This window comes from Solenopsis invicta, chromosome 1 (genome assembly GCF_016802725.1).
Source record: "Solenopsis invicta isolate M01_SB chromosome 1, UNIL_Sinv_3.0, whole genome shotgun sequence".
Lineage (NCBI taxonomy): Eukaryota > Metazoa > Arthropoda > Insecta > Hymenoptera > Formicidae > Solenopsis > Solenopsis invicta.
Window position 1 is genome coordinate 25,617,521 of NC_052664.1, and position 24,372 is coordinate 25,641,892.

The following is a 24,372-nucleotide window of genomic DNA, read 5'->3' on the forward strand; positions in this document are numbered from 1 at the left end:
CGGGTCCCATTCACGATTTTCCTTTCGGATTACGTTATCTCGGGATCGACGGTTGGCGGTTTCTCACGCCGCTGCTCGGACCTACCTGCTAATTCGACAAGACCTGTCTCGATCGGTTCTCGTTATCTTTCACGCTGCGTGCGTGCGTGCGTGCTGCGACGTCGTTTACAGTATCGTGCCCGTGTCCTAATCTATCGGTCGGGGTCCCCCAGTCCGAAACGAGAGGTGGTGCTTCCCCTCTTTCACCTCTGCCTCCGGTCGTGACAATATTTGTCGCGACCGACGACCGAGGCGAGAGCAATAGGTGCGGACGCGCGTTATTTGCCCTATACCCTGTGAGATGCCGTCTGTTTGCCGAGGCTTTGTTTCCACCAGTTTCCGTTTCCTGCGCCAACACGGCGGCACCTCTGATCCATCCGGTCCACCGAATACGCGCTTTTGGATATCAAGATAACGCGACTTCTCGGTACACTTTCAAACTCCTGATTACGGCCAAACATCTCATCTCTGCGTCTCCGTTTCATATCGCTTCTGTGGTATAACGTCGAAATATGGGAAGAACATTGGATTTTTGGGTCCTCGCGAGAAAAATAAACTTTACGCTTTAATACATATAATATTAATTATAGCAAATAATAAGAAATATAACTAATGGGAATAACTGTAGCCTTCACTCGCAACTAAGCAGCAATTTTAACTCTCGCATATAAAATCGGTAAAAATTTTCAAGATGGTGATTTTTCAAAGCAGTTCTTCTTCAAAACATTTTATAGCAAATATTAAGTTTTAATGTAATAGATAATATATTGTATGCATATATTTTTTTTTATTATAATTTTCCAAGAAATTTCAAGTATTTTATTTATGAATATTAATAACATGTCACTAATTAAATCCATATCGCGACATAGAAATAATTTTACGAAATGCTGATGCGTTTGGATAGGAATATGAGAATCGATATTTTTCAAGTCGAGCGACTACTGCGATTCTATTATTACAGAACTAAACTAAAATTTCAATAAGTGATAAGAAAATAATTAAATATAATTGTTCAAATTTGCTACAAAACGCGTATTTTTCTCCTTCCGCATTAATTGTTTAAATTACTTTTTTTATTGAAAATGTTTGCTCATTGTTATTTCTTCAATTTTTTTTTAAATTTGAAGTTTAGTTGAAAGTCGTACGTCACGTTGTTAGTCGTCTTATTTAATTAGTTTTTGTAACAATTTTTCTATAAAATGCAAGATTAGTGATAGTTATTATTACGACATATAGTCGCGTGTGAGGCATAGACTAGACGTGTTCGGACGTGTTCGAATTTGCATTTCAAACGTGTTTTGCTCTGATAATACTTTTGGCAGTTTGGGTGAGTTTTTTAATTCATCGATTAATCAATCGCATCATACACAAATGCAACATTGCTCTGTAAAAGCTGCATTTGCTCATGGTGCGATTAATCAATAAATGAATTAAAAACTCGCCTTTTCTGACGGAACTAACCGCGACTTTGTTCATATATACAGATTTAACTTTATATTATTTTGCATTACCGCCTTAACATACTATATCTCATTCAATTATTAGCCAATTCGGATATTGAAAGAAAGCTATAAATAAGGAAAGATAAATCTGTCACGTGACAGTTATAACCTACTGAGTAAATAACAGCAAAAATTGCATTATAAAGTATTACTCAAATTTTTCTATTTTTAATAAACAAAAAGTAAAATATAGTTTATACTTTTCTGATATATGAAATAATATATCGTATATGCTGATAAATATAAAGGCAAATACAATGGAATGAAATCCGGCATTCGCCTGACGTTAAACAGAAACGAACAAGAAAATCAGGAATCAATATAATTAGCAATATTGAGTCCAGCTCTACTGACGTTTCAATACCATTCGCTGCATCATTATTTTACCAAAGCAGTTACATACTCTTGACATCGGCAATTTCTACAGCAATCAATATGTATTCCTAACATGCCGTCGCGCATGTCAAAAATACTTAAACATCTCTTAATCTGTCATTTAAATCGCTATTAAGCCAGCGAAGACTACCCTTTATTTACTATTATCCAAGCTCCCATTGTCACTTGGATGCCTCTCCATCTTTGGCGATGCGTTTTCGCAGGCTGAATCGGTGGCCACACGGCTCGGCGCGGCGGTGAAGTCGCCGCATGCCAAGCTCGTCGGCGTCGCCTTTGTTGCCAATCGCTCCCTCGTTTTCTTCCTCTTCATCGTCCTCTTCTTCCTCTCTTCATCGTCGTCAATCCTCTTCGCCGTTCCCGAGGAATTTTTCCACCACTCGATCATTCTGGTGACTCGTGAGGGAGGCGATCGTCCCGTCCGCATGGGATTGTCCAATGAAGCGATACCGCAAGATCTCGATGGGCGGCGCCCGGAATCCCGGCGATGGCTCTCCGGCCCGGCGACTTCGTGGTGGGGCCCGGTGGGGCCCGAGCGAGGAGCCTGGTGGGGGGATTGACATCGACTACTGTGCATTTCCCACGTGCCCTGGGAACCCCCGCGGCATCGTGTCAGCCCCCGCTCTTCGCTTTTGCACGCTCCTTCCACCTCCACCTTCTCCTACACTATCTGCTTCTCATCGTCAGCGGCGAGCGTCTCTCCTTCTGTCTGCCTGTCTGTCTCGCTTTCTTTTTCTCTATCTCCCTCTCTTCTCTCTCTCTCTCTCTCTCTCTATCTTTTCGCTTCTGCTTATCTCTCTGCCTTTCTTCCTATCTTTCTTCACCTAGCGTAGTAGAGATCAAGGAATCGACGCACCCGTGGATTTTCTCTCCTAAGAATCGTTTCGCCTTTACGCGTAGGTGTCGAGATTGCCACGGCGATCACGCGCGCGCGTTTATATTGTTTATCCACGAAAATATCAACCGCTTCGCTCCGCTCCGAGGACGACTGGCAATACGTAGAGAGCGATACTCCTACGCACAGGTAGGCAGGTAAGATAGGTAAAGAAGGCGCGCGCGCTCGCGCGCGCGAGCTCACGCGCGCGCCGAAGAGAGTCAGTGGCTCTAGCTTTTGGATACGAGCGCTACCTCCGTAGCTTTTACGGCCGGGGTTGGCTACCGCCCCCGCGGGGGGTATCCTTTTGGGAGAGGACGAAGGCGGAAGGAAGCGGGACCGGAGTATGCCGGTGCGGTATTCGAATACTTTAAAAGAAGGTAGGGGAGACACCTCGAGATTATACCAGAAGGGGTCTCGCGTGGGTGAAGAGGGATGCTCTCGTCTCACGGTTATGAGGGCGGGCCCAGACGCGGTGTGGTGGAAGGGATCCAGGACCCGTGGAAGAGAGGGAGCAAGTCCGCGGGGACAGTTGAAGGGAGGGGAGGGGAGGGCGGACGAACACCAAGCGGGAGCTCAGGAAGCCGCGTCGACGAAGGATTTGTGAATAACCGCGCTGCTATTCGGCGACCGGGTGAGACAAGGACGCACGTAGACTCTGGACAAGGCGCGCTACCACTTCTTCCCTTCTTCGTCGGGCCTCCTCTTCATCATCGTCCTCACCTCTTCTTTTACCAACACCCGCCGTCACCCTCTTCCCTCATTTTCCTTCTTCTGCTCCCGTTCCTCCTCCGCATCCTTCTCACCACCACCACCTCCTCCTTCACCTCCCTCCTCCCTCGCCTCCCCGGCCGCCTCTTTTCTACCTCTACCACCGCAACGAGGTCGAGGAAGGAATATCCTGGACGTGTACGTTCCCCGTGGAATTGAGGGAGGCTACCTTCACACGATAACTGGTGGGTATCGGTGAGTCGGTTCGGTAGGGAGGTGTCTCCCGGTCCTCCAACCAGAAGAAGCCAAACGACGACGACGACGAGGAGACCTTTGGCGGTTACACACGGCGTCCTACCGTCTTCTGGTGTGCCTACCTATTCGGGCTACCAGCGAACCGAGCGACCAAACGAAGCTTCAGTCGACGCCGCGCAACCAAACGGTCCAGACCTGTCAGCCCGGAAGACACACGCGCAGCAACTCAACACTTTTACGAGCCACCGGCCTACTCTAAGTAATACGGGAGATCCCGACTGTTGGCAGCGTGACACTATACGCGTGTCGCGTAGTTCGTTTTACAACTAACCGCCTTTCGCGAGTTTCGTTCTTTCGTTCATCGAAAGTTTACACTTTCGACCAAGTTCCAAGATTTTCCCCTGCGGAAGACTGCTACTGGACATTGCTCGCGGATCAACCTTTTATTCGCATTCCTACAGTCTCTACTGGTAAGTCATAGTCAATGATATTACCTCTTTAAGTTGCCACCTTAAAGTATTGCATGTAATTTCTATAACACATTGTATAAGTATATAATTTAGATTTAAGATGGAAATAATTGTTTAATAACTGTTTATAAACGTGTGTATAAACAATTAATACAATAATTAGTTTATTAAGTTGTTACTTCAATCACATTCGAAATAACATTATCTGGAGAGATTAGTCACATCTTTTGTTATTTGAACTGGGTATTTTCTACGAAATTATGTTTCTCCTTTTTTTTCTTCTTTTTTCTCATTACATTTTAGTCTTCCGTAGAATGTACTGTACCACGTTTCAAATATATCGGACACATGTGGTACAGTTTCTTCTATGGAATGCAGTACCATAATTTAATGTAGAATATAATTTTTCAATTTCATTTATTTATTCGTTTTGATCACAGTTATCTCAAAATTTCGTTTACGTATTCCCCATTCCAAAACTCTTTTTCTCATAAAATAAAGTTAGTTAATAATTCTTAATTAATGGCATAAGGATCTCTATACAGAGCTCTAAATTGCCAGCTCATGAAATGAAGAAAGAATCTTGGAAACAATAATTGGAAAATTGCACCGAAATTCTTTATACATAGATGTAAAGAGAATGAAAAAGCAAGAATATATCTACTGTATTTTCGAGTCCTTGCATTTTCTATCGTATGTCTCCGCGCATAAGAAACGGACAGGAGGTGGTATATAGGTGTGGTCTATATACTCGTTCGCGTGTATCTCGAGTCCTCGCAGCTCGAAATCGGTAGCAAGCTGTAGGGCGGTGCACGGTAGCCGCTGCGTTTTGATTGGTCCTCAAGTATCTTGCGGGTCGTTCGCGGCGATTTTACGATGGTCTCCTTCAATCCTTCTAGCACTCGAATTCCCCTGGTAACTCGCTTTCTCAAGTAGCAGTTGCAATTTTTCTATGGATATACGTATATAAAGCACATAATTTTGTGTTTTATATCATAGACAACTTTCTAGAATTCAGTAGTCATTAGGCATTTATTGAGATTTTTAATTTCTCCCGTCAATATCCGGCAATATTCGGATAGTTAATATAATATAATACGGTATGCATAGGAGAATGGATATGAAACCTAATTAAAAACTAAAATTTTCTATTTTGAAAACTTACTTACTGATGTCTACTTTTACCAACGTTTAATTACTACAAAACAGCTTTCTTATAACCTTATAACCATATTTCCCGCAATTATAGAAATTTTGCTTTTAATAGTTCTTACATTCCGCAGAAACGTCGTGCTGCGACGTGCGGCTGTTCAAATCACCGGGATCCAATGCGCGCTATGTCAGTATCGGACTATAGATTGAGATTGTAATTGGATTAGAATTTGACCAATTAAAGCAAATATCACTAAAGTTGAGATTGGTTACCTTTCCTCCGATTGGTTAAATTCCAATCCAATCCAATCCAATCTTAATCTCTAGTCCGATACGGGCATTAGCTAACGAGCAATTAGCTCGCCAGAGTCGTTGGGAGAAATCAAAACGGATCCATCACGGATCTACCATTTTTCTTTTGCGGCACGCGTGACGCGGGTCCGCGCGATAGGTAATATCTCTGGCAAGAAACGCCCTTGCATGATCGTCCGCGTTCCCTCGCGCTCGCTGGTATCGCGGTTCGACGTCTAGACGGCGGAGGGAGGGTGTGGTCCCACTTGGTGGACTTCTCCGGCTGTACGGTAGCTACTGGCCGAAAACCGGTAGTCGGCGGTAGGGCGGTGCACAGTAGCGACTCTTCTTTGGTTGGCTACCGGCCTTCGCGCTGTGGCGAGCGAACGAACGAGGGCTACCGCTCCTTCCTTTATTCCTCCATACACGCGAGAACGAGTGCACGCACATCGAGCCGGGCTCGCTTGGTTGGCCGCTCTCCGTTCTTCTTCGATTGGCTGCCGACTCCCTTGTACCACGTACTCCGCCCTTCGTATCGCGTGATAGAGCGAAAGGTACTCGCGACTACCCTTTTTCCAGGGCGTCGATGGTTCTGAATGAAATGAAATACGACACTGTCGGGCGTCAGCCGTCTCGTTTAGCTGTCCCTTCGAGTGTTGCCCTCGTTAGGAGTAATTCTCGAATCTCACACAACAAAACCCCTTTGCGTATTTTCTTCATGAAGTAATCGGCACAATCAGCGAAATTTATCTTGTATAGATTAGATGAACTCAATTACAAATTTTTAATATCTAGACGTGCTATAAACTATGTATTGTTAATGATTATTTACATTTGTAATATTAAATCTATTGTCGGTGTGTTAATTATTTTTTCTCAATTTTGTGTTCTTCGACAGTTGAAAAACCAATTAATTTGCCTATACGTGTCAATCACGTCAGAATGACTTCTCTTCCGTGCGAGTTGAATTAATAGTCGCGAATAGCATATTTATCTATATACGGTATAAAAGTTATGTTACATAATATCTGTTTTAATTGTTTATTTAATCGCGCACGATTCCGTTCACGTCCGGAAGAAGATCCCACTTGATTCCCTTCCTTGCGTTCATAACAAAATTCACTTTCGCGCATGGCTCCGTACATATTAAAACGCTTCACCGCCTTATTCGCAAATCTCCGTCTAGTATGGCGCATCCATAAACGCGAGCGTCTACATATATATCGCATTATCATACATTATCATACATTATCATACATTAAACGAAAGCATTCGATCACGCAAACTGTTCGGTAGGCAAACATGGTAGCTGGCACGGTGTTCGTTTTCCTGTGATACATGCGTGGCGGCGCACACACGAGCGTCGCGTTAACTCACGCTCGCATTCGCCGCTTCGCAATCGCCGCAAATCTTAACGTCTCGTTGCACTTGCGATCCCATATCTCTTTCACCGCTCACTTAGACGCTAGACCAGTCCCTTTATCAAGACGGAGAAATTATATCGGCGGCGGTGGCGACGACGGCTTACGTCTGTTTTACTTCTGTGATTGCTATTTTGATCGCGCGCGGTCGAATTCAGCGGACTTAGCGGTTATCAGGGAACACGATCATTTATCATCGGCCTCAAGATTATTTGCACGTCCTCACCGGCATCGTCTGTAATATAAAACCTGAGCGTTTACACGGCTAATGTCGTTTTTCCTCGGCACCCAACTCATTAACGCACAACTCATTAACTTCGCTTCGCGCAAAGTGAGAACCTGTTCCTGCCGCATGCACTCGTCTCGGGTAATACAAGCGTACTGTGACCTCGTAACTCTTTGACAAGATTGCCGCTGTAGTAGCCGCTGTTACCGTTCGTTTCCACGGGCTTACATCAATATCTGCGACAGCACGAGTAGTTCGTGTCGATTGTTCGAAAGTGAAATGATGAAATTTTAAGGAAGTAACAGACATATCGTTAGGCCTGTTTCCTTCCTCTAAAACCTCAGAGGAGACAAAATGTTGTTTCACCGATTTCTATTTTACCTGTGTGAGGTTTATGACTTGTTAAAATTATAAAAGGTATTGTGGATTAGGGACGAAGGAAGGCTCAGTTTACATAAACCCGTAAATCCGGACGTGACCATTTGTCCTTTTATCTATCCAGATAACAGAGTGACGAAGGTGTCCCATCTTGATGACAGCCGCACATTATTTTTACTTTGTATTTTTTTTCTATGCAGTTTATATTATCTTTACGTCCAATATTGGACGGATTGGTATTTACGAGTTGTCGGCGAATATTTACAAGGTCTGAATCAACGGTGACGAGAACAGACAGAGGCGTGATGTCTTTCCTGGTAGGAGGGGGGAACAGCAAAGTTCTTTTATTTTTTTCTTTTTATGGAACGTAGAGTCGCGCGTAATACGCAGTTCCGATTAGGCTCCACCGCCCGTTAGGCACGCTAACCAACCGGGCTACGCCCAGGCATCGCTTATTACTCATTCGGACACGCCACTTTATTCGAGCGTGCGCCGTGCGCTTAATGCGAGCCGGTAGCGACTGGCCAACGCTCCTGTACAATGGCCGCGCCGCGCGATTGGATCCCGCGGGCTATTTTTTAACATGCCGATTCCAATTCGAGAACCGTGCCATTAGACTGTAGAGGTACCGTCCCTCATTCATATCCGGCTGAGTACGGTATCGTACGGGGGAGTTCTAAAAGTAATACTTACACACGAGGTATAATTTGGCGCATTGTACGTATAATTCATATCTTTTTTCCCCCTCTCATTTTATCATGGTAGAAATTTTATCGCGCCTCCTCTCGGAACATGAGAACGTAGAACGAAAATATGAAGTAATCTATGAATGTCAATTTCTAACGCGTGAAAACATGATTTTAATGGAATTTGATTACATCAGACTTCTCAAATTATTTCCAAGGTTTAAAAGACATCTCAAGGTGGTTATACTAAAGATTATGAACAATTCAAACTTATAGATACAAGAAAGTTAAACTTTGAACAATTTTTCGCGCGATGATCATGAAGCATTATATATCACGCGATATATTTATCGTTAATAAAAATGTTATGAAAATAGCATTGAAAATTATAATATTTGTGGCACCAACAGTTATCACATTTCTAAATCTCGTGGAGTAAAACGTCACTCTAAAAAAGTGAAAATCAAATCTGTGCAATTTTTCAAGTGATTTGTCACTCTACGAGATTTAGAGAGTGCACGGTATTTAAATTTTATTGAGGAACTTTTGAAAATAAGCCCGTATCAGCTGCATAAAAGTTAATCGGTGACTCCGTTGCTTTCACGTTTCTTTTTAGAACAGAGAGCATCGCGAGCTCGAGAAATATTCTCGTGATTTGCGTGGCGCCGGATGCCGAGCGTAAAGATTACGGATCGTATTTGCGCCGTGCATTTAGTGCTAATAGTGGCTGTTTCTTCCCCCTCGATTACCACGAATGTATACAGCATCCCATATATGAATGAAACTTAAAACTGGACAGCGTTTGAAATTAAATATGCCCGGAGGACGTGTCGGAGTTAATGATTTAAACTTGCGAACCGAGCAGACGCACCCAATTAGGAAACTAGTCATTAATTTTTTTTCGGAAGCGCACAGCTTTTTATGAGCATTCGCACCGCGTTTCTTTTGCGATCGTAATACCGAGAAACTTAACATGATGATAAATACTTAATATAATTATACGGAAAAAATTATCATCAAATAAAAAATCATATTCTCATAAACAAGCAAGACAATATTCCTAAAAAAAAAAATTAATAATGTTAAACTCACATCATTTTCTTACACGAAGAAATTTGTTTCTTACATGAAGTTTGTTTCTTTATGTGAGCAAATTAATGTCTGTTTAAGAATATCAAATTTTTTGAAGAAGATTGTATACTTTTGCTTATATATGATGATATGAGTTTTGATTTGATACTAATTTCTAATGATACGTTATTTCTAATAGATTTATGAAAAAAAATTTTGTTTACAATTTGTTCTCAATTTTATTTAGAAGCAAGAATTGCATATAACAAGTTTCTAATAATTTCATGCAGTTGAAACTGCAAGATTTTTATAGAATTATAACATATAAAATTAAGTGAAAAATGTCATAATATAATTTTGTAAAGTGAATTTACATGAAACTTATTTGACATTTTTATATAAATTTCATAAGTTTTCAATCTTATTTATTGCAGCGCATTAAACTAATCATTTTTTATTTGCTGTTTCTTGCAGAGTAGGAATTTTATGTTGCAAAAACGTTATGATAATAAGTTAAAGAACAAATGTAAAATGTTAAATTCCAAAACTTGCTTTTGACATTTCTACGAAAAAAGTTTTCTCTATCTTACCTATATATAAATGGGAATAACGTATTACTTTCCATCATATCAAGAATCGTCATGTTTTGTATCAATATGTCACAACAGATTTTCCTCGTAGAATCAGTTGTAGCCAGCACGTCTCGGAATTATCCTTTACACACATAGGAAAAGTACTTCCCTATAGTGTCCTAAAAGCGCATTCCCGATAAAATATCGCGAGAATAATTCGATCGGAGGGAATTTCTATTCCGTAAGGCACATTGGCATTCACACGTCCCTCCACCTACGCATCTTCGTAAGGAATGCAAAATACTTCAGAAGTTGCTTCAACATTACTAACCCGTTGCTCGTAGGCAACGGCGCTTCGCGTAAATATCTCGTTGGATACGGGCGAATAGTCCGCTCTCGCGACTCGCGGGTGATTCCCTCGAGCGCGCCAGTCAGATCGGAGAAGAATCATCGATTCTGTGCTCTTTGCAGGCAGCGATACGAGGATTCTCTCGCGACGTGGTACAAGCAGTGATCTCACTCCCAGGAGTCAGCCGTGCCCGAGACTAGCTTTGCGCGGGAGGAGAAGAGCGAGTCGAAGAACGACAGTCAAGAAAGACAGATAAAGAGAGAAAGAGAGAGCATACGAAAGTCTGCGAGCGAGAGGCAGAGAGAGAGAGAGAGAGAGAGAGAGAGAGAGAGGGAGAGCGCGCGAGCATCGGAGAGCACTAAGAAAGGAGACAGAGGGAGACAGAAGAAGTGGTAGGAGTGACTCCGGGCGTTAGCGAGAGAGCGAGAGAGGCGGGCAGAGGGAAAGGAGAGATAGAGACTCGACCAAGAGAAGGAGCGGTGGGAATTTATAAGGATGTTCGCGATAATGCCGATGGAGACAGAGGGGCACGGCAGGGAGTTCGGCCGGCGGCAGAAGATGCGCGCCAAGTGCACGGTAGAGTTCGTCTGCAAGTACTGCCAGCGGCGCTTCACGAAGCCCTACAACCTCATGATCCACGAGCGCAGCCATAAGGACGACGTGACCTTCACCTGCGAGGTCTGCGGAAAGTCCTTCAAGCGGCAGGACAACTTCAAGCAACACAGGTACACCGCCACGTTTCGTTTTTTTATTATTAATTTTACCGACAGTTTTTGTTTCAATTTTTTTTATTTCGTTTTGTTTTCCCTTCGAGGATTTCTATTTTTGCGCGCTCGCACGGGACACGTACGTACGCGATCTGATCCGTGATCAATCGCCGCGATCTCCGAGTACTCTTTAGGGGGTCCCTTTACAAGGGTCCGTATAAGAATATGGCGTCGCGCATATGAAAGAGAAACCCGCGACACACACACCTGACGTTGTAGATATTGGCAATGTACCTGCGGAATATCGCGGCAACCGATCGTGAATCAGACGTCAGTGCGTGACTCTCACTTGCAAGAACCTGCGCTCGAAAATAGAGAAGCTATCGGGAGACGTTTTCGTACTCGTATACTGCGCGTCCTCGCTGTTCGCTGCGTGACAAAATGGCATAATGGAGAATAATCAGTTCTCGGTTAACAATTAGCTCGACACGAGTCGAGCTAGATTGAAATTAACTGCCGTTAGATTACGTCATTGGCTTTCGTAGAAATTTTCCTCTTGCGATTATTTCGCCGTTTTGCACAGCGCGGATAATGAGAACAAAAATTGTGATTCCAACCTGGATACTCGATAATCATTTTGACGTCGAACAGTGTAAAGTAACGTGAAGTTTCAACGATATTCATTGTGCATCAGATTATCACTTCTTTTGTTCGCCTTCACATGTGACAATCGAAAAAATTAGAGTCGCACGTAAAGCTTTAAATTAAGATGACCGGCACAGACACCTGGAAAACCGGTCGAACCCGCGATTTGATTTTTTGCCAAGTAAAAAAAAAAAAAAATTACAACAACCGGCTGAGGCCAATACTTTAGTTTAAAATACGCTTCATGGACCAATTTGATCTACGATTTGACAAATTTCCAGTCAGATAAATGGTTCGTCGCTCGATGCAAAATTGCGAGACAGGAAACACGAGTCGTCGACTAGTTTTACATAGTGAAATGAAGATAACCGCATTCGAGGACGAGTTGAATATTAATACGGAAACGTCTCACGGTAGTCCTTTAGTTGTAACCATTGATTAACGATGCTCGCGCAAACCGTTCCATGCGTAAGAGATTTATCGTTCTAAAATGGATCTACGTGATATATATGACACGAAGAGAAAATATACGCAAAATACACGGAGAGAAACGGTGTTGCTGATATCTACAAATTTAGCTGACTACAGATCTGAAATAACTTTGTTGCATCATTAAAACAATTGTAAAGAATGTTCAAGCGTGACGAGCAATATGGTGCAACAATTTTTAACAGTTTAGCAATGAGCTTGAGGGTGTTACATAATTATTTTGATGGTTCGACAAAATTATTTTCAGATCTGTGTCCAGGTAAATTTTAAGATATTTTAGTATTTCTTTTCGTGCACCAATCGTTCGGCCGTATCCATATCAGTTTACGATTTATAAATTATATTTTTATGTGAGCTGTAATGTAAGCTGTTCCATTTGTGAATCAAAAGACGTTTTATTTTTGCTATATGAGGATGTCAACGCAATGTCAACGAGCAAAGAAAATGATATATCGGTTTAAAAGGTACGGCCGGACCACGAGAGAAAAAGGCGATTGAGAAAGGTTCACATGAGTCATTTTTATGCATATGAAACTAGTTTAAATGCGTCAAACAAAGGATGACATCACGTTACAGCAGAAAAGAATCGCGTCGCTTTAAGAGCAACGCGATAAATTACAATTAATTATGCTTTTTTGTGATAGACATGAATGAATGAATTATCATTAACATCTAAATAGCAAGTTTCATAAATTCTGACAAAATTGATACGAACCTTTACGAATTCCGATGTAAGTGCAATTACTCGTGCTACAGTCGATCATTTTCTTCCCGTTTCGTTCAAAATACGTTCGGTAAGTCGACAGGAAAGTTAAGACGCGCTAACTATCGCTTAAGCGGTCACGGTGCTGACCTCGAGAAGGTCAAAACCATCGGTTCGGCCGAAGGAGGCCGCTACCGCGTTGACCTTTCGCATCAATAGCCTTGTAATGTTGCAACGTGTCGCCTTCACCCGCCTCACGACGGATAGAGGCGCGAATCGGGAGAGAGAAGAGATCCGCGAAGATCCGCGAACTTTGCACTCCTTCTCTCGCCTACGGGCGCGAGTCGACGAGTCGGCGGCGGCGCGGCGTGTCGGTTCGGCGAGTCGCGGCGCCCGCGCTCGCGCGGGCCCGTAGAATCGGCCTGACCCATAAATCAGTCTGAAATAATGCTGCCCCCGCATGGAACGTGTGCGCGAGCGCGTTTGAACGAGCGAGCGATAAAATAAATCTTCAATACTGGTGGATACTAATGGATACCTTGTATGTAACGGCGGTGGTCTTGTTTTCTGTTCTGTTGTAGATGTGGGTGGCGGTGAGCGGGAGCTCTGAACCTCCTGCACCTTGACACACGCACACGCACGCACACACAGACACACACATACACATATACAATACACACATCAGTTAATGACATCCAGTTGATAAACAATACCAACGACAACAATAACAGCAACAACAACAACAACAACAACAAGAACAACAAGAACAACAACAACAACAGGGACAACAGCAACAATAAAACTACAACAGAATATGATAACAATTGTGACACGACAAACTACAACCATGCACTATTTGATTACCCGCACTTTTTCCCGGTCGCGACGAAAGCGCGATCAACAACCATGCCACTACCGCCACCACAGAAAACCCCAGCATGCGTATGCTACTTTCTCTTCATCATCATCATCATCATCATCATCATCATCTTTCTCTTCTTCTTCTCTTCTGTCTGCCTCTTTCGCTATTTCGTCTTCTCAGTGTATCTGCGACTTTTACTACCCTCACTACGACTTCTTCATCGTCGGCTATTTCTCGTACTAACACACGGCGCGCACGGCTCCCACGCTTTAACAAGGCGGCGAGAATGATTGATAAATAAGAAGAAAATTTAGTGAATGTGAGTGGGAAGAAAACGAGGGGTTTTCCTTGGAAATGTACTCTCCTCATCTTCCGATTTCGACCATCTCTGTTCCAGGAGCATACACTCTGTTCCCTACAAGGGCTCCAACGGCTACTCAAATGGCTATTCGAATGGCTACTCTAGGTATTAGAAGCCATCCGGCCAACTACTATCCTAAACTCCCGTAGACACGCGTTTCTCTTTCTCTATCGAATGCTCTAGCTACCGACCTAGTTCTTCCTCATGTCCCTCCTCTATTAGAGCGATTCTTCGCGTCGATCCGACGACATGTCGAACTTGCAAGAGATATCGTGTTTGCGTACGGCAAGGGAATCGCGATACTCCGTTAATTTTTGTCACCACCCTCGCCTATCACCCTCGCATCTAGTTTGTCCGTCCTGCTTCTTTGAGTTTTTTTTCGCTTCTGTTCACCCTCCTTCCGAGCCTACACCCAGACGTCAGCCACATCAGAGGAATCTTCGTTTTGACCTGACACGAAGTGCACGAGTGCAGAGCCGAGAGAACGATGGAAGCGATTTGGGATACAGCGACACAACGAACTATTATAATTTCATCGAACTTCTTTTGTAATTCGGCTGATTCGAACGGGTAATGACATTCTTGTTCTAAACACATGTCGAGCGATTGACTATGTCCAAAGCGTTTAAGGAATTTACCGTTTAAGATACAATTGGATAGATGATATTAGATATCATGCATAATTCGAAAACTCCCGCACCTCGTATGAATACAACAGTTCATGCGTTCTATGTAAAGAGACAACGAATGTAACGAAAGAAGACAGGTGCGGCTAGAATATAACAAAATAATTTATTTATCAATTTAGAGAAATTATCTAAAACTTCTTTCCATCGATATGCTCTACTTTAATTAAAGACATTCTAACGATGATAAAATTGTTTCAACTTAGATCTTTTTGTTGTGCACAATGTCAGTGCTTCGATTCGTGGACAAACGACGAGAAAAAGAATAAGAAGATGTTTCGGAAATTGATGGCGCAATTATAAAAGAATTGGCTATTCGTCCAGGAATCGATGCGGACGATACACCGTTCTTCCGCATTTTCATAACGGAAGCTATCACAACGCTGCTCCTCGGGCTAACGTCCTAAATTGGACTACGTAATAACCCACTAGCTCTATAAGAGCGCTGGTTGGAGGATACACTGTTCGCTTCTTCGCGTGCTACCGTGGACCACGCCCAGGCCCGGAGCGACGTCTTCCTGACCTACCACCTGGCAATCAGGCCGCGGAGCTACTTGGCTTCCCCTTCAGAAAATCCACATAATTTCGCGACGGCGCGGCAGCGACGCGACTCGTCGCATCGCCGGGATCGTCCAAGTAAAATCGTATCTCACGAGCGTGCGCGATTGTTGCGCATATGAAGACACGACCAGACAGCCTTGGAACCACGTGGTATAAGGTGGGTCCGCGGTGATATCGCTGACGCAAATACCAGTCAGCTGAGATTGGTTTCCAGCGGGTGAACCCTCAGCGAGATGTCCCTTCGATTCCAACTGAGACGCGACCCATTGAAGTGGAATGAAGATCAACTGCTATTATTTCCGAGCGTCGATCGTATCTTTCTTTCTTTTCCTCTTTTTTTTCTATATCATTTAGTTTCTCTTTTCCTTTATTTATACCCGTGCGGATCGCGCGACGAGTATAAAGTGTTCGAAACGTGGACGGAGGGAGGAGATCGCACCGTGATGGAGCAATCGGTACCGCAATGCTCGAAGCAGGCAGACGCGAAGCTATACAATGTAGATGGTGACGTTGATTCCCGCTTGCTTCTCGAGCAAGACGCTAAATACGAGAACCGAGTGGGAATGCGCGTGTGGCGAGCATAAATACAATCGTCGCGTTCGAAATCGTTCAGCTCACAATCGGATGCAAACTGCAAGAACCTTCAGTTCTCGTGGTGAAGCCGGTAGGAATATACTATACAATCAGAATAATTTTTTTAGATTTTATATCTCTTTCTATCAAATCAATTCATAATTCTACTTACAGATCATATTCTGATTACGAATTGGAATATGAGTGTTAATGTTTTAAATGTTTAAGTACAATTTTTAACGTAAATAACAAATTGTGTAAAAACCGATACATACATTATCGATTTTTATATGTATTTCTCAAGAAAGTTAAAATTATATTTAGATTTGTCACACGTGCCTCAACTTTATGCTATATTCCTACCTCTCTTCTAATATCTATGTTATATTTGATGATTTATCGATTTAGATACATACTGCGCAAAGAGATATATCGTTCAAATTATTATAATCAGAATAATGAGTTCTTACTTTTCCCTTACTCTTCTAATCACCCTCCGACTCGAGTATCGCTCGAGTCCATCGTGATAAATTGTAAAGAATGTATTTTTTTAAATTAAATTTAATATATTTTGCGGCATGCTTTTCAAACTGTATATTAAAAGGAGAGAAAGTGTTCGGACTTGTACGTTAATGAGGGTTTTTGCGTGACTGCTTGTAATGCTTATAATGACACCGCTAGATATTATTATTTTTTCGCTTTGATACGACAGAAAAGCCACGAAACATTCTTAAATGGTGTTAGTAATATAACGCGTGTTTTTGGCTACGGCGTCTCGAGAATATCGAGATCTGTCAGTTAGCTAGTTCGCAGAAGGTGATATGAAAAATTTATAAAAATGAACCACGATGGCTTCGGGAGCTAACAGGATTTTTTTTCTTTCTTTCTAACTTTTGATTCCTCTCTTAGTGGAATGAAACCGCGGTCGTACTTTGTAAATAGCTTAAATGCGTATCAATGCGTCTTTAATATTATTATATTATTATTATTGATTATTTTATTATTAATTATTATTTTATGGATGTTATCGAAATAGCGCTTAGTCATTCTGTATTGTAGCCGCCTGACAGGCCTCACCGAGTGTAGAGCTGCATTTCGTTGTACGGTATCATAGGAGTGATAATAATGTTATTTTATTATTATTAAAATTATTATTATATTATATATTATTATCATGATGTATCAATATCCATGCATGTATCGCTAGCTTTACACCACCGAGGCATGCGGTCAGCCCGGTAGGAAGATTCATGTTCTTTGTCTCTCCAAGAGAGATGGGATAACATGCGCGTGATGATTCCATGTATGCTTTCCGCAAATCGTATTGTATTAGTGTGTGTGGGAAAATTCCACTCCAACGGACTACAAATAAATTCGCCAAGTTGTAAAATGCTATTTGGTCCCTTTTTTTTTTCATAAATCCCCCTTGCATTGAAATACGCACGTTTTAATGATCTTTAATCCTTCCTATAAATTTTTAAATTATCGTATCATGACTTAGAGAAACTTTTTCTGATTGCATTCATGCAAATTGTTTTTAAATTTTCTAATCGATTATTCTACAGTGAGTGCAATTAATTAACTGCAATGACGTCTGATTTTATGTCAAGACATTGCAGCATTTTCTCGACAGTGCACACAGCGCAGTAAAATAAAAATCGTAATATAGAACACTTATTTTACAACTCGCGACTGACTCGCTATTAATCTGCATCTGGTTGAGGTGAGTTATAAGAGATGGCTCAATCGCAGAAATTATCGGGATAATTCATTCTTGAGGATCACTCAGATTCGTCGTCACGCAAATCAGAGCCGGTTAAACGACGGCCGGCAGCTAGGCGAAGGAGAAGAGTAGCCGTTCTGATCAAGACAGATCTCCCGCAGGCGTGAAATAGCAGGCCGCATGAAACCATCCTTCTTGTCACAATAAGTCAACCGACGATTAGCGGTATATCATGTTCCAATTGAATTGTAAAAACATATTAAACGACAAACATATTAAAAAACAAAATAAAAAAATATATGGATATAAATATTCGAAAATTCTTGAATTAATTAGAAAATGCGTTTTATCTTTTTCTTTCAATAAAATTTATCACTTCTTGATTCTTGCATTGATCATCGATATTAAACGTGGTGCGCCAGTCAATGATAAACAAGCTATTGTTTGGCGTATTTTGACATCTCGTGCACAATTCTTCCATCGTGCATTATGCATTGTGCAATATGCTTAAAGAGTTTGAAGTTGTATTCCATGAGCGAATAAGATTGCACGCGGTGCATCCTGTTCACTTTATGTTGTGGCTGGAAGCTGCTCTCACCTCCTGGGGCAAAAGTCGTGAGCTGAATGTCATGGTGATTGAATACGACCCACTGATGTGCTTCCCGGGATGTATAGACTACGCGCTATTGGTTTTCCGCAGTCTTCTCAGCGCTACGTAATTTTCGTCTAATTGCTGTTACCATCAATAATGATATATAACGTTTGTTAATAAATAAATGTTTTTGTTTATGATCAATTAGCACAAATTTATATTTGTATCAAAGAAATCTCTCTTTCCAAGTGTTAAACTAAAGTGTTCCTCCTACAACTTTATCCAAGTAAATTACATTTATAATACACAAGAAACAAAGAATTATAGAGATCTGTAATTTTTATTTAACTGGAGAAATATTGTATAAAAATTACTGTTCATTCTCAGGGAATGAAACGCAGACGTGTTTTCGCTACTATAATATTAAATATCGAATAAAATGTCTTTACTGCGCGAGGCGAGAACCTTTGTGTGTAATTTCCTCAATAACATTTCAAGATATTCATTCGCACCCGCGCCTTCGATCACGGTTTATTACTGCTCCTCTGCGAACTCTCAACCGTATGCAGCTGATAAAGCCGCTTAGCGTACGAACGCGTTTCCACACGCTTGGTAATGGGCGTGTACAGAGTGTTAAGCTAGCGGGCAGAAGCTTCCCATGGAACTCTCACCTCCGCGGGCGGAAAGTGAACTTCGCGCGGCCGACGTCGTCGTGCAGCCGCGATCACCGCCGTCGCCGCCGCCGCTGCTGCCGTCGGTGCCGTGGCCGCGATCCTTTTTCGGGTGAAAGGTTGGCGAAAAACGCCCGACGGCAGCTACCGCGGTAGCTCCTCCAATGCCACGCGGTTCGCTTTCACTGCGGAAGAGATCGAATTTTTCTTCGAAATACTTGGACTTCGACGGTAACGGAATCATTACCGATACGCACGAAGCTTATGTAAATCTGATTGTGTGAGACGAAGCTTCTGCACAGAGAGTCTCGTACAATTTTATGGAACTCGTTTTTTTTTTTTTTTTTTTTTTGAATACCGCAATTTTCGAAAAAGTATTTTCTTACCGTTCGAAAGCGATAGTGGCGTGACACAAGGGTCAGGGCCACAATGAAACGTAAAGAAAGAAGAAGAAAGGAATGTGGTAGTTGAAACGTACCCGTTATTGCGCGATTGCGTATTACTGCGTAATGGTAATTATACAGGAAGAGACAATATCAATCTTATATAGTGTGTGTGTATGTATGTATATATATATATATATATATATATACACAATATATATGTATATGTAGATGCCACTCCTCTCAAGGACCTCTTTGTTACGTCCAAAGCGCCTTTTCGCGAAAGGATCAACGGAGATCAATAAAGCAGGCTTGACGCGTAGTTAATCGATGAAAGCAATGAGACGAGGTCATAGATGGATATAGATACACGTAATGACGGTTTACGTTATAAAATATTATTAAGCATATAGAATCGAATTGAGAAAAGGCGATATGCGAGAAGATAATCAAAGACGGTGTTACGTGTGAAAGTGAGTGCGATTGTGTATAGTAGCAAAAGGTGAGTGCCTAAAGGTTAAGAAGGTTACTATCGCTAAATCATCATTTTAAAGCGGATAAAGCGCGATAGATGAGATTCAAACTGCAATGTGCGTGAAGCCAAATGTGCGTGCTATTATAAAAAATACGAAAAATATCCTGTGAATTAAACAAAAATATACATAAATAAAAAAATAGTATAATCAATTTATCTTTGTTCCATTCGAAACTGTATTGAAACGCATGCAAAGAAAATTAAAAAATGGACGATTATAAATCGCTATCTTAAAGTAGAGCAATGACTTGTTTACTTTAGAAAAACATTAACATAAAAAAATTTATATTATAGTCAAAATTAAAATATTTTAAATATAAAAATTTCTCCGTTTCACACACGGTACAGTCTTCATTAGGAAAGATTAAGTACTTTTATTTTAACTAAAAATAAAGCAGCTTTGAAGGAGCGAAAGTCCTTGTTAAGAATTATAAGGATAAGCTCCGCAGAAATCAGACTGCAGTTTCGCAGAGTAGAATACAAAGTTGCGGCTGTGTGCCTGAATGAAAGAAAACCGGCTAGTGAAGGCGAAATAAAAAGAAGAGGGAAAAGGCGGGTACGCGAGGCGTAAACGCGCGGAGATATCGTTGCGAGTAGTATCGGAGGACGGAGCACCTAAAGGTTACTACCGCATCATCGCCACGTCAAACTACCAGCTAGATTAGTCCCCCTTGGGCGAGCACGAGGTGTGTTTTGCTCGACTAGGACTCCGTCTCTGTCAGACTCGCTCTCGTACACGTCGTTTCGCGACGTGGTAAGCGTCCACATTGCTAGGTGGTAGGTTGGTAGGTAGGTAGGTCGGTTGGTCGCTCAGTAGGTATATTAAACGATCCAGTCCCCCGTGCCCTCCTCCTCCTCCTCCAAATGCCCGATCGTACTCTCTTCCTCTCTCTTTTTCTCCTTCTCCTTCCCATATTCCTCTTTCTCTCTCCCGCTCATTTCGCCTGGCACTCTTCACCGGCGCGGCTTCTAAGATCTGTGGGAGCGCCTTTCACCTAATTGTTGGCACAATATGTGAAGACGAAGCCACCACGGTTCCCATCGACTCCTGGAGATGATACTCCGACTCGTGGCGCCGAGACACAGACACTGTCCGGACTTGTCGAGAGGTCGACCGGGATCGTCTGCAACCGGAGGGGATTAGGCAATGTTACAAGTAGGATGATAGCGCGTAAGAGGTCACCTCGAAGAGCACTTACGGAGCTTACGGCTTCGCGATGTATACGTTCTTGCCAATAACGTTCTTGCCAATAATCTCCGTCTTCGCGATGTAAATGTCGTTCACATTTCTTGTCATATAGCACTTAATATTTGATACGTACAACAATGTGTGCTTCAGCTTTTTTACACCCACTTTGAAGAGAGTTCTCTTTTAGAAAGAATTAAAATAAAGAAGTATAATAAAACAAAGAAATATATTTTGTACTATACGTTAAGTTTTTAAAATAAACTTATTAAGATACTTATTAAGAGATTGTATTGCACTTAAATGCGTGCAATTTGAAAAGCACATATACACCAACATATACACGGAAAAAACAGTTTTTTTTTTCGTACTAAAGTGTCTAAAAATTTAGCTGCCTAGAGATAAAAATAACTTTCTTGGATCATCAAAATAATTATGTAAAACGTACGTTCAAGCAAAGGTTTCATTGCAAATGTTTCGACATATTAGCAACTAATTTGACTATCTTAAGCAATTATTTTGATGGCCCAAGAAAATAATCACTTCAGTCATCAGAAGAAACTCTGAAATACTTTGTGATTAGAATAGAAATCTGTAACATTTGTAATGTAATTAGAATGTAATTAAAATTACTAGAAAATAGTTTTTACATCAAACTGTACAAATATTGATGAGGCTAGTATTTCGTGAAACATTATTGCTCCAAGCTTCTTAACCGTTCATCAGGTAAGAGTTTCCCTTATTTCAGTTCAGAATGCAACAAACGCGGTCAGATACGGCAATATTCTCATGCGACATTGTAGTAACCGAACGGAGTGATTTCGAGCGCGGAAACGATGCACCTCCGACGTAGCTGCCCACGGAGGAAGAACCGCGACGAAGTCGGCGACAGCGGCGCGTCCGCCATGAAGACGAGTCTCTTCCGTTGTCCCCCTTCGGCGATTCGCTACAATCTATAAATTACGAGACAAGAACCACCTCTCTTTCTCTTTTCCCTTCTCTCTCTCTCTCTCTTACTCTCTCTCTATCTCCGCCGACGCGAGTGAGGTCCCGTTGTGACTCACCGGTGACCGGCGCTCGCGCGCGACGTCGCGCCGCGCCGCGCCGCGCTGCCGCGCCGGAACGAGCGTGCAACGGAGGAAAAGAGGTTGCACTGCTGCCGTTGCTGCTGCTGCTGCTGCGCGGGCTTCAACAATAACGATTATTTACGCCGACGGTGTATCGACGTTGACGTTTAACGTTTCTCCCCCACCGCGAGGCGAACGATCCGATCGGTTCCCGCTCGCAAGCAGCTCGAGCCGGAGTAAGCGGAGAAATTATGACCCCTCTCGACGTAATTAATTCCAGGTGACGAAGTGAACCTGCTCCGATCGCCTCTGTCCGCGCAACATCGTCAGCAGCCCGGCTGAGCTCGATCATCGTGTCGTAATAAAATTCTAACATGAAGAATGAAGAATGGAAAAAGTCGAGATGACAAGCGAACGCAAACAGGATAATTGATGTCCTTATTTAACATTTAATTTCTAGCGTACGATAGATTTTCATTATCGCGTCTATGAAATGTACGCGTCTAATTTATTTTATCGCTACCGAATAACGAATTATGACATTTACTCACGCGGGATTTCCCGCAGTTAACGGAGATAAACTGAAATATATTTACCTGATGCTGGAAACTTAATGATACTGTACGAGTTCAACTTTGTTCTGTTTTCCTCATCCTAGCCCTTTCTTTGTTCGTCCGCCCACGCGTACATTCATACATTCAAGAAGTATGTATGGCAAAAAGTCACGCGCTACTTTCTTGCGATAGCGATCATTTGACTCGCGAGATCATGAAGTTGCTGTGCCACTTATGAATGTACTGACAGTTCTTGGAGAATTTTATGTAAGTAAACAAATTATATGGTTAGTCCAGTGATTAACTTTATTTAGTAATTAACTTCGTTTTCCATTAGACGGGAAATAACCTTTAACAGACAGTCATCGGCGTCAAAGTGTGTTTGATAAAATGACAAGAAATAACAGAACAATTCATACTGTGTATATTTACATTAATTGACGAAGCAGTAAAATATGCGTAAAGTTTTAGACTGTTAAATTATTTATGCTCAATTTCTTCAACCTCTAAATAACTTTATCTATAAGATATTTTTCAAAGAATATGATAATTTCTATTAAAATTCTACGGTTGAATGTCTGTCTAAAATTTTAGTGTATTTCTCTATAATATTAGTTCAAAAATTATTTAATTTTTTGTCTGCTCTTAATTCTTAATTCTTATAAAATCATAATTTATTATTTGCAAATTTAATAAGAAAGAAAGTAGAACTACAAATTAAATAAAAAATTTTGTACATACATTAATAAAACTCTCATAAATATTCGTTCAATGGTTCATGGTTTGGATCCATTTACTCGTTTAAAAATTATTTATCTAAAACTGCAATAGGGCGATTTTCGCTATTATAAACCAACTTTTTCGTTGTTTTCTTCTTTGCAGTTAATTTCAGGATAAAAATTCAGATATTCTGTATAAAATTTTTTGCTATTAAATAAAAAAAAAAGAATAAATCTAAGAAGCGCCTGCAGTTTTTAAAATTTAAGTCGTTAATTAGGAAAAAAATGAATAAAACTAAGCCTTCACTTATAAATTTCGATAACTTTTACCTCGTATTGTACGGAGAAAATAACTTTGAGAGAGTTAAGATATAATTGTAGTGAAAATTACATATCGAGAATAATGAGTTATTTTTGGAATAGATTGGGTCTTTCGCTCGCCGAGAGATCCAAGTGGAGTGATCTGTAAGAAACGGCATCGGTGAATCTGCAGCGGATGGTGCGGACAGATTCGGCCCGCGAGACAATCTATACGCTGCGCTATCCGCAGCTCTGATCTGGCCTCGTCATCGGGGAATGTGGGAGTGTCGACAAAGGATCATCCGCATCTCGAGCGAGAGGAAAGATCGGTGACAGTCGGTCGGAGAGGTGTCACGAAGAGGCGTGGAGGTTCATCACGCGCTGCAGTGTCGCTCTATCCTACAACCCTCCCCGGCCGTTTGGCATAATGTCAACGTAGCATGATAATCAATTTGTTCGGCATCCACTTGTAGATTGGTTATAATTATAATTACAACTATATACGATTGCGATATGATTACAGCTGTACGACAGTTCAAAACAGAGGCCTCAACTTACGTGCATTCGTACCTGCTAGCTGCTTTCATGCTAACGTTTGGGCAAGTAATCTTTTGATTAACTTTTGATGGATTTCTTGGAAATGGTTATTATCTCGCATGATT

General features: G+C 41.7%; 1 protein-coding gene across 2 annotated transcripts; it reads left to right on the forward strand.

Moving 5' to 3' along the window:
• Positions 1 to 3,808: 3,808 nt before the first annotated feature.
• On the forward strand, positions 3,809 to 17,375 carry LOC105202013 (protein drumstick). 2 transcript variants are annotated; one of them, XM_011170356.3, is made up of 3 exons: positions 3,809 to 4,247; positions 10,516 to 11,118; positions 13,519 to 17,375. In XM_011170356.3, the coding sequence occupies exons 2-3, from the start codon at positions 10,889 to 10,891 to the stop codon at positions 13,532 to 13,534; spliced, it is 246 nt and encodes an 81-aa protein (XP_011168658.1). In that variant the 5' UTR covers positions 3,809 to 4,247; positions 10,516 to 10,888; the 3' UTR covers positions 13,535 to 17,375. The 2 variants fall into 2 exon arrangements, with proteins under 2 accessions (XP_011168658.1, XP_011168657.1); XM_011170355.3 differs by having other exon boundaries at positions 3,823 to 4,247; positions 14,197 to 17,375.
• The last annotated feature ends 6,997 nt before the right edge of the window (positions 17,376 to 24,372 follow it).

What these genes read in the sequence shown, in the direction of transcription:
- LOC105202013 (XM_011170355.3), top strand. Translation starts at nt 10,889, where the DNA reads ATGTTCGCGATAATGCCGATGGAGACAGAGGGGCACGGCAGGGAGTTC. An exon ending in GACAACTTCAAGCAACACAG is followed by an intron (nt 11,119 to 14,196) that starts GTACACCGCCAC and finishes TCTCTGTTCCAG; the next exon opens with GAGCATACACTCTGTTCCCT.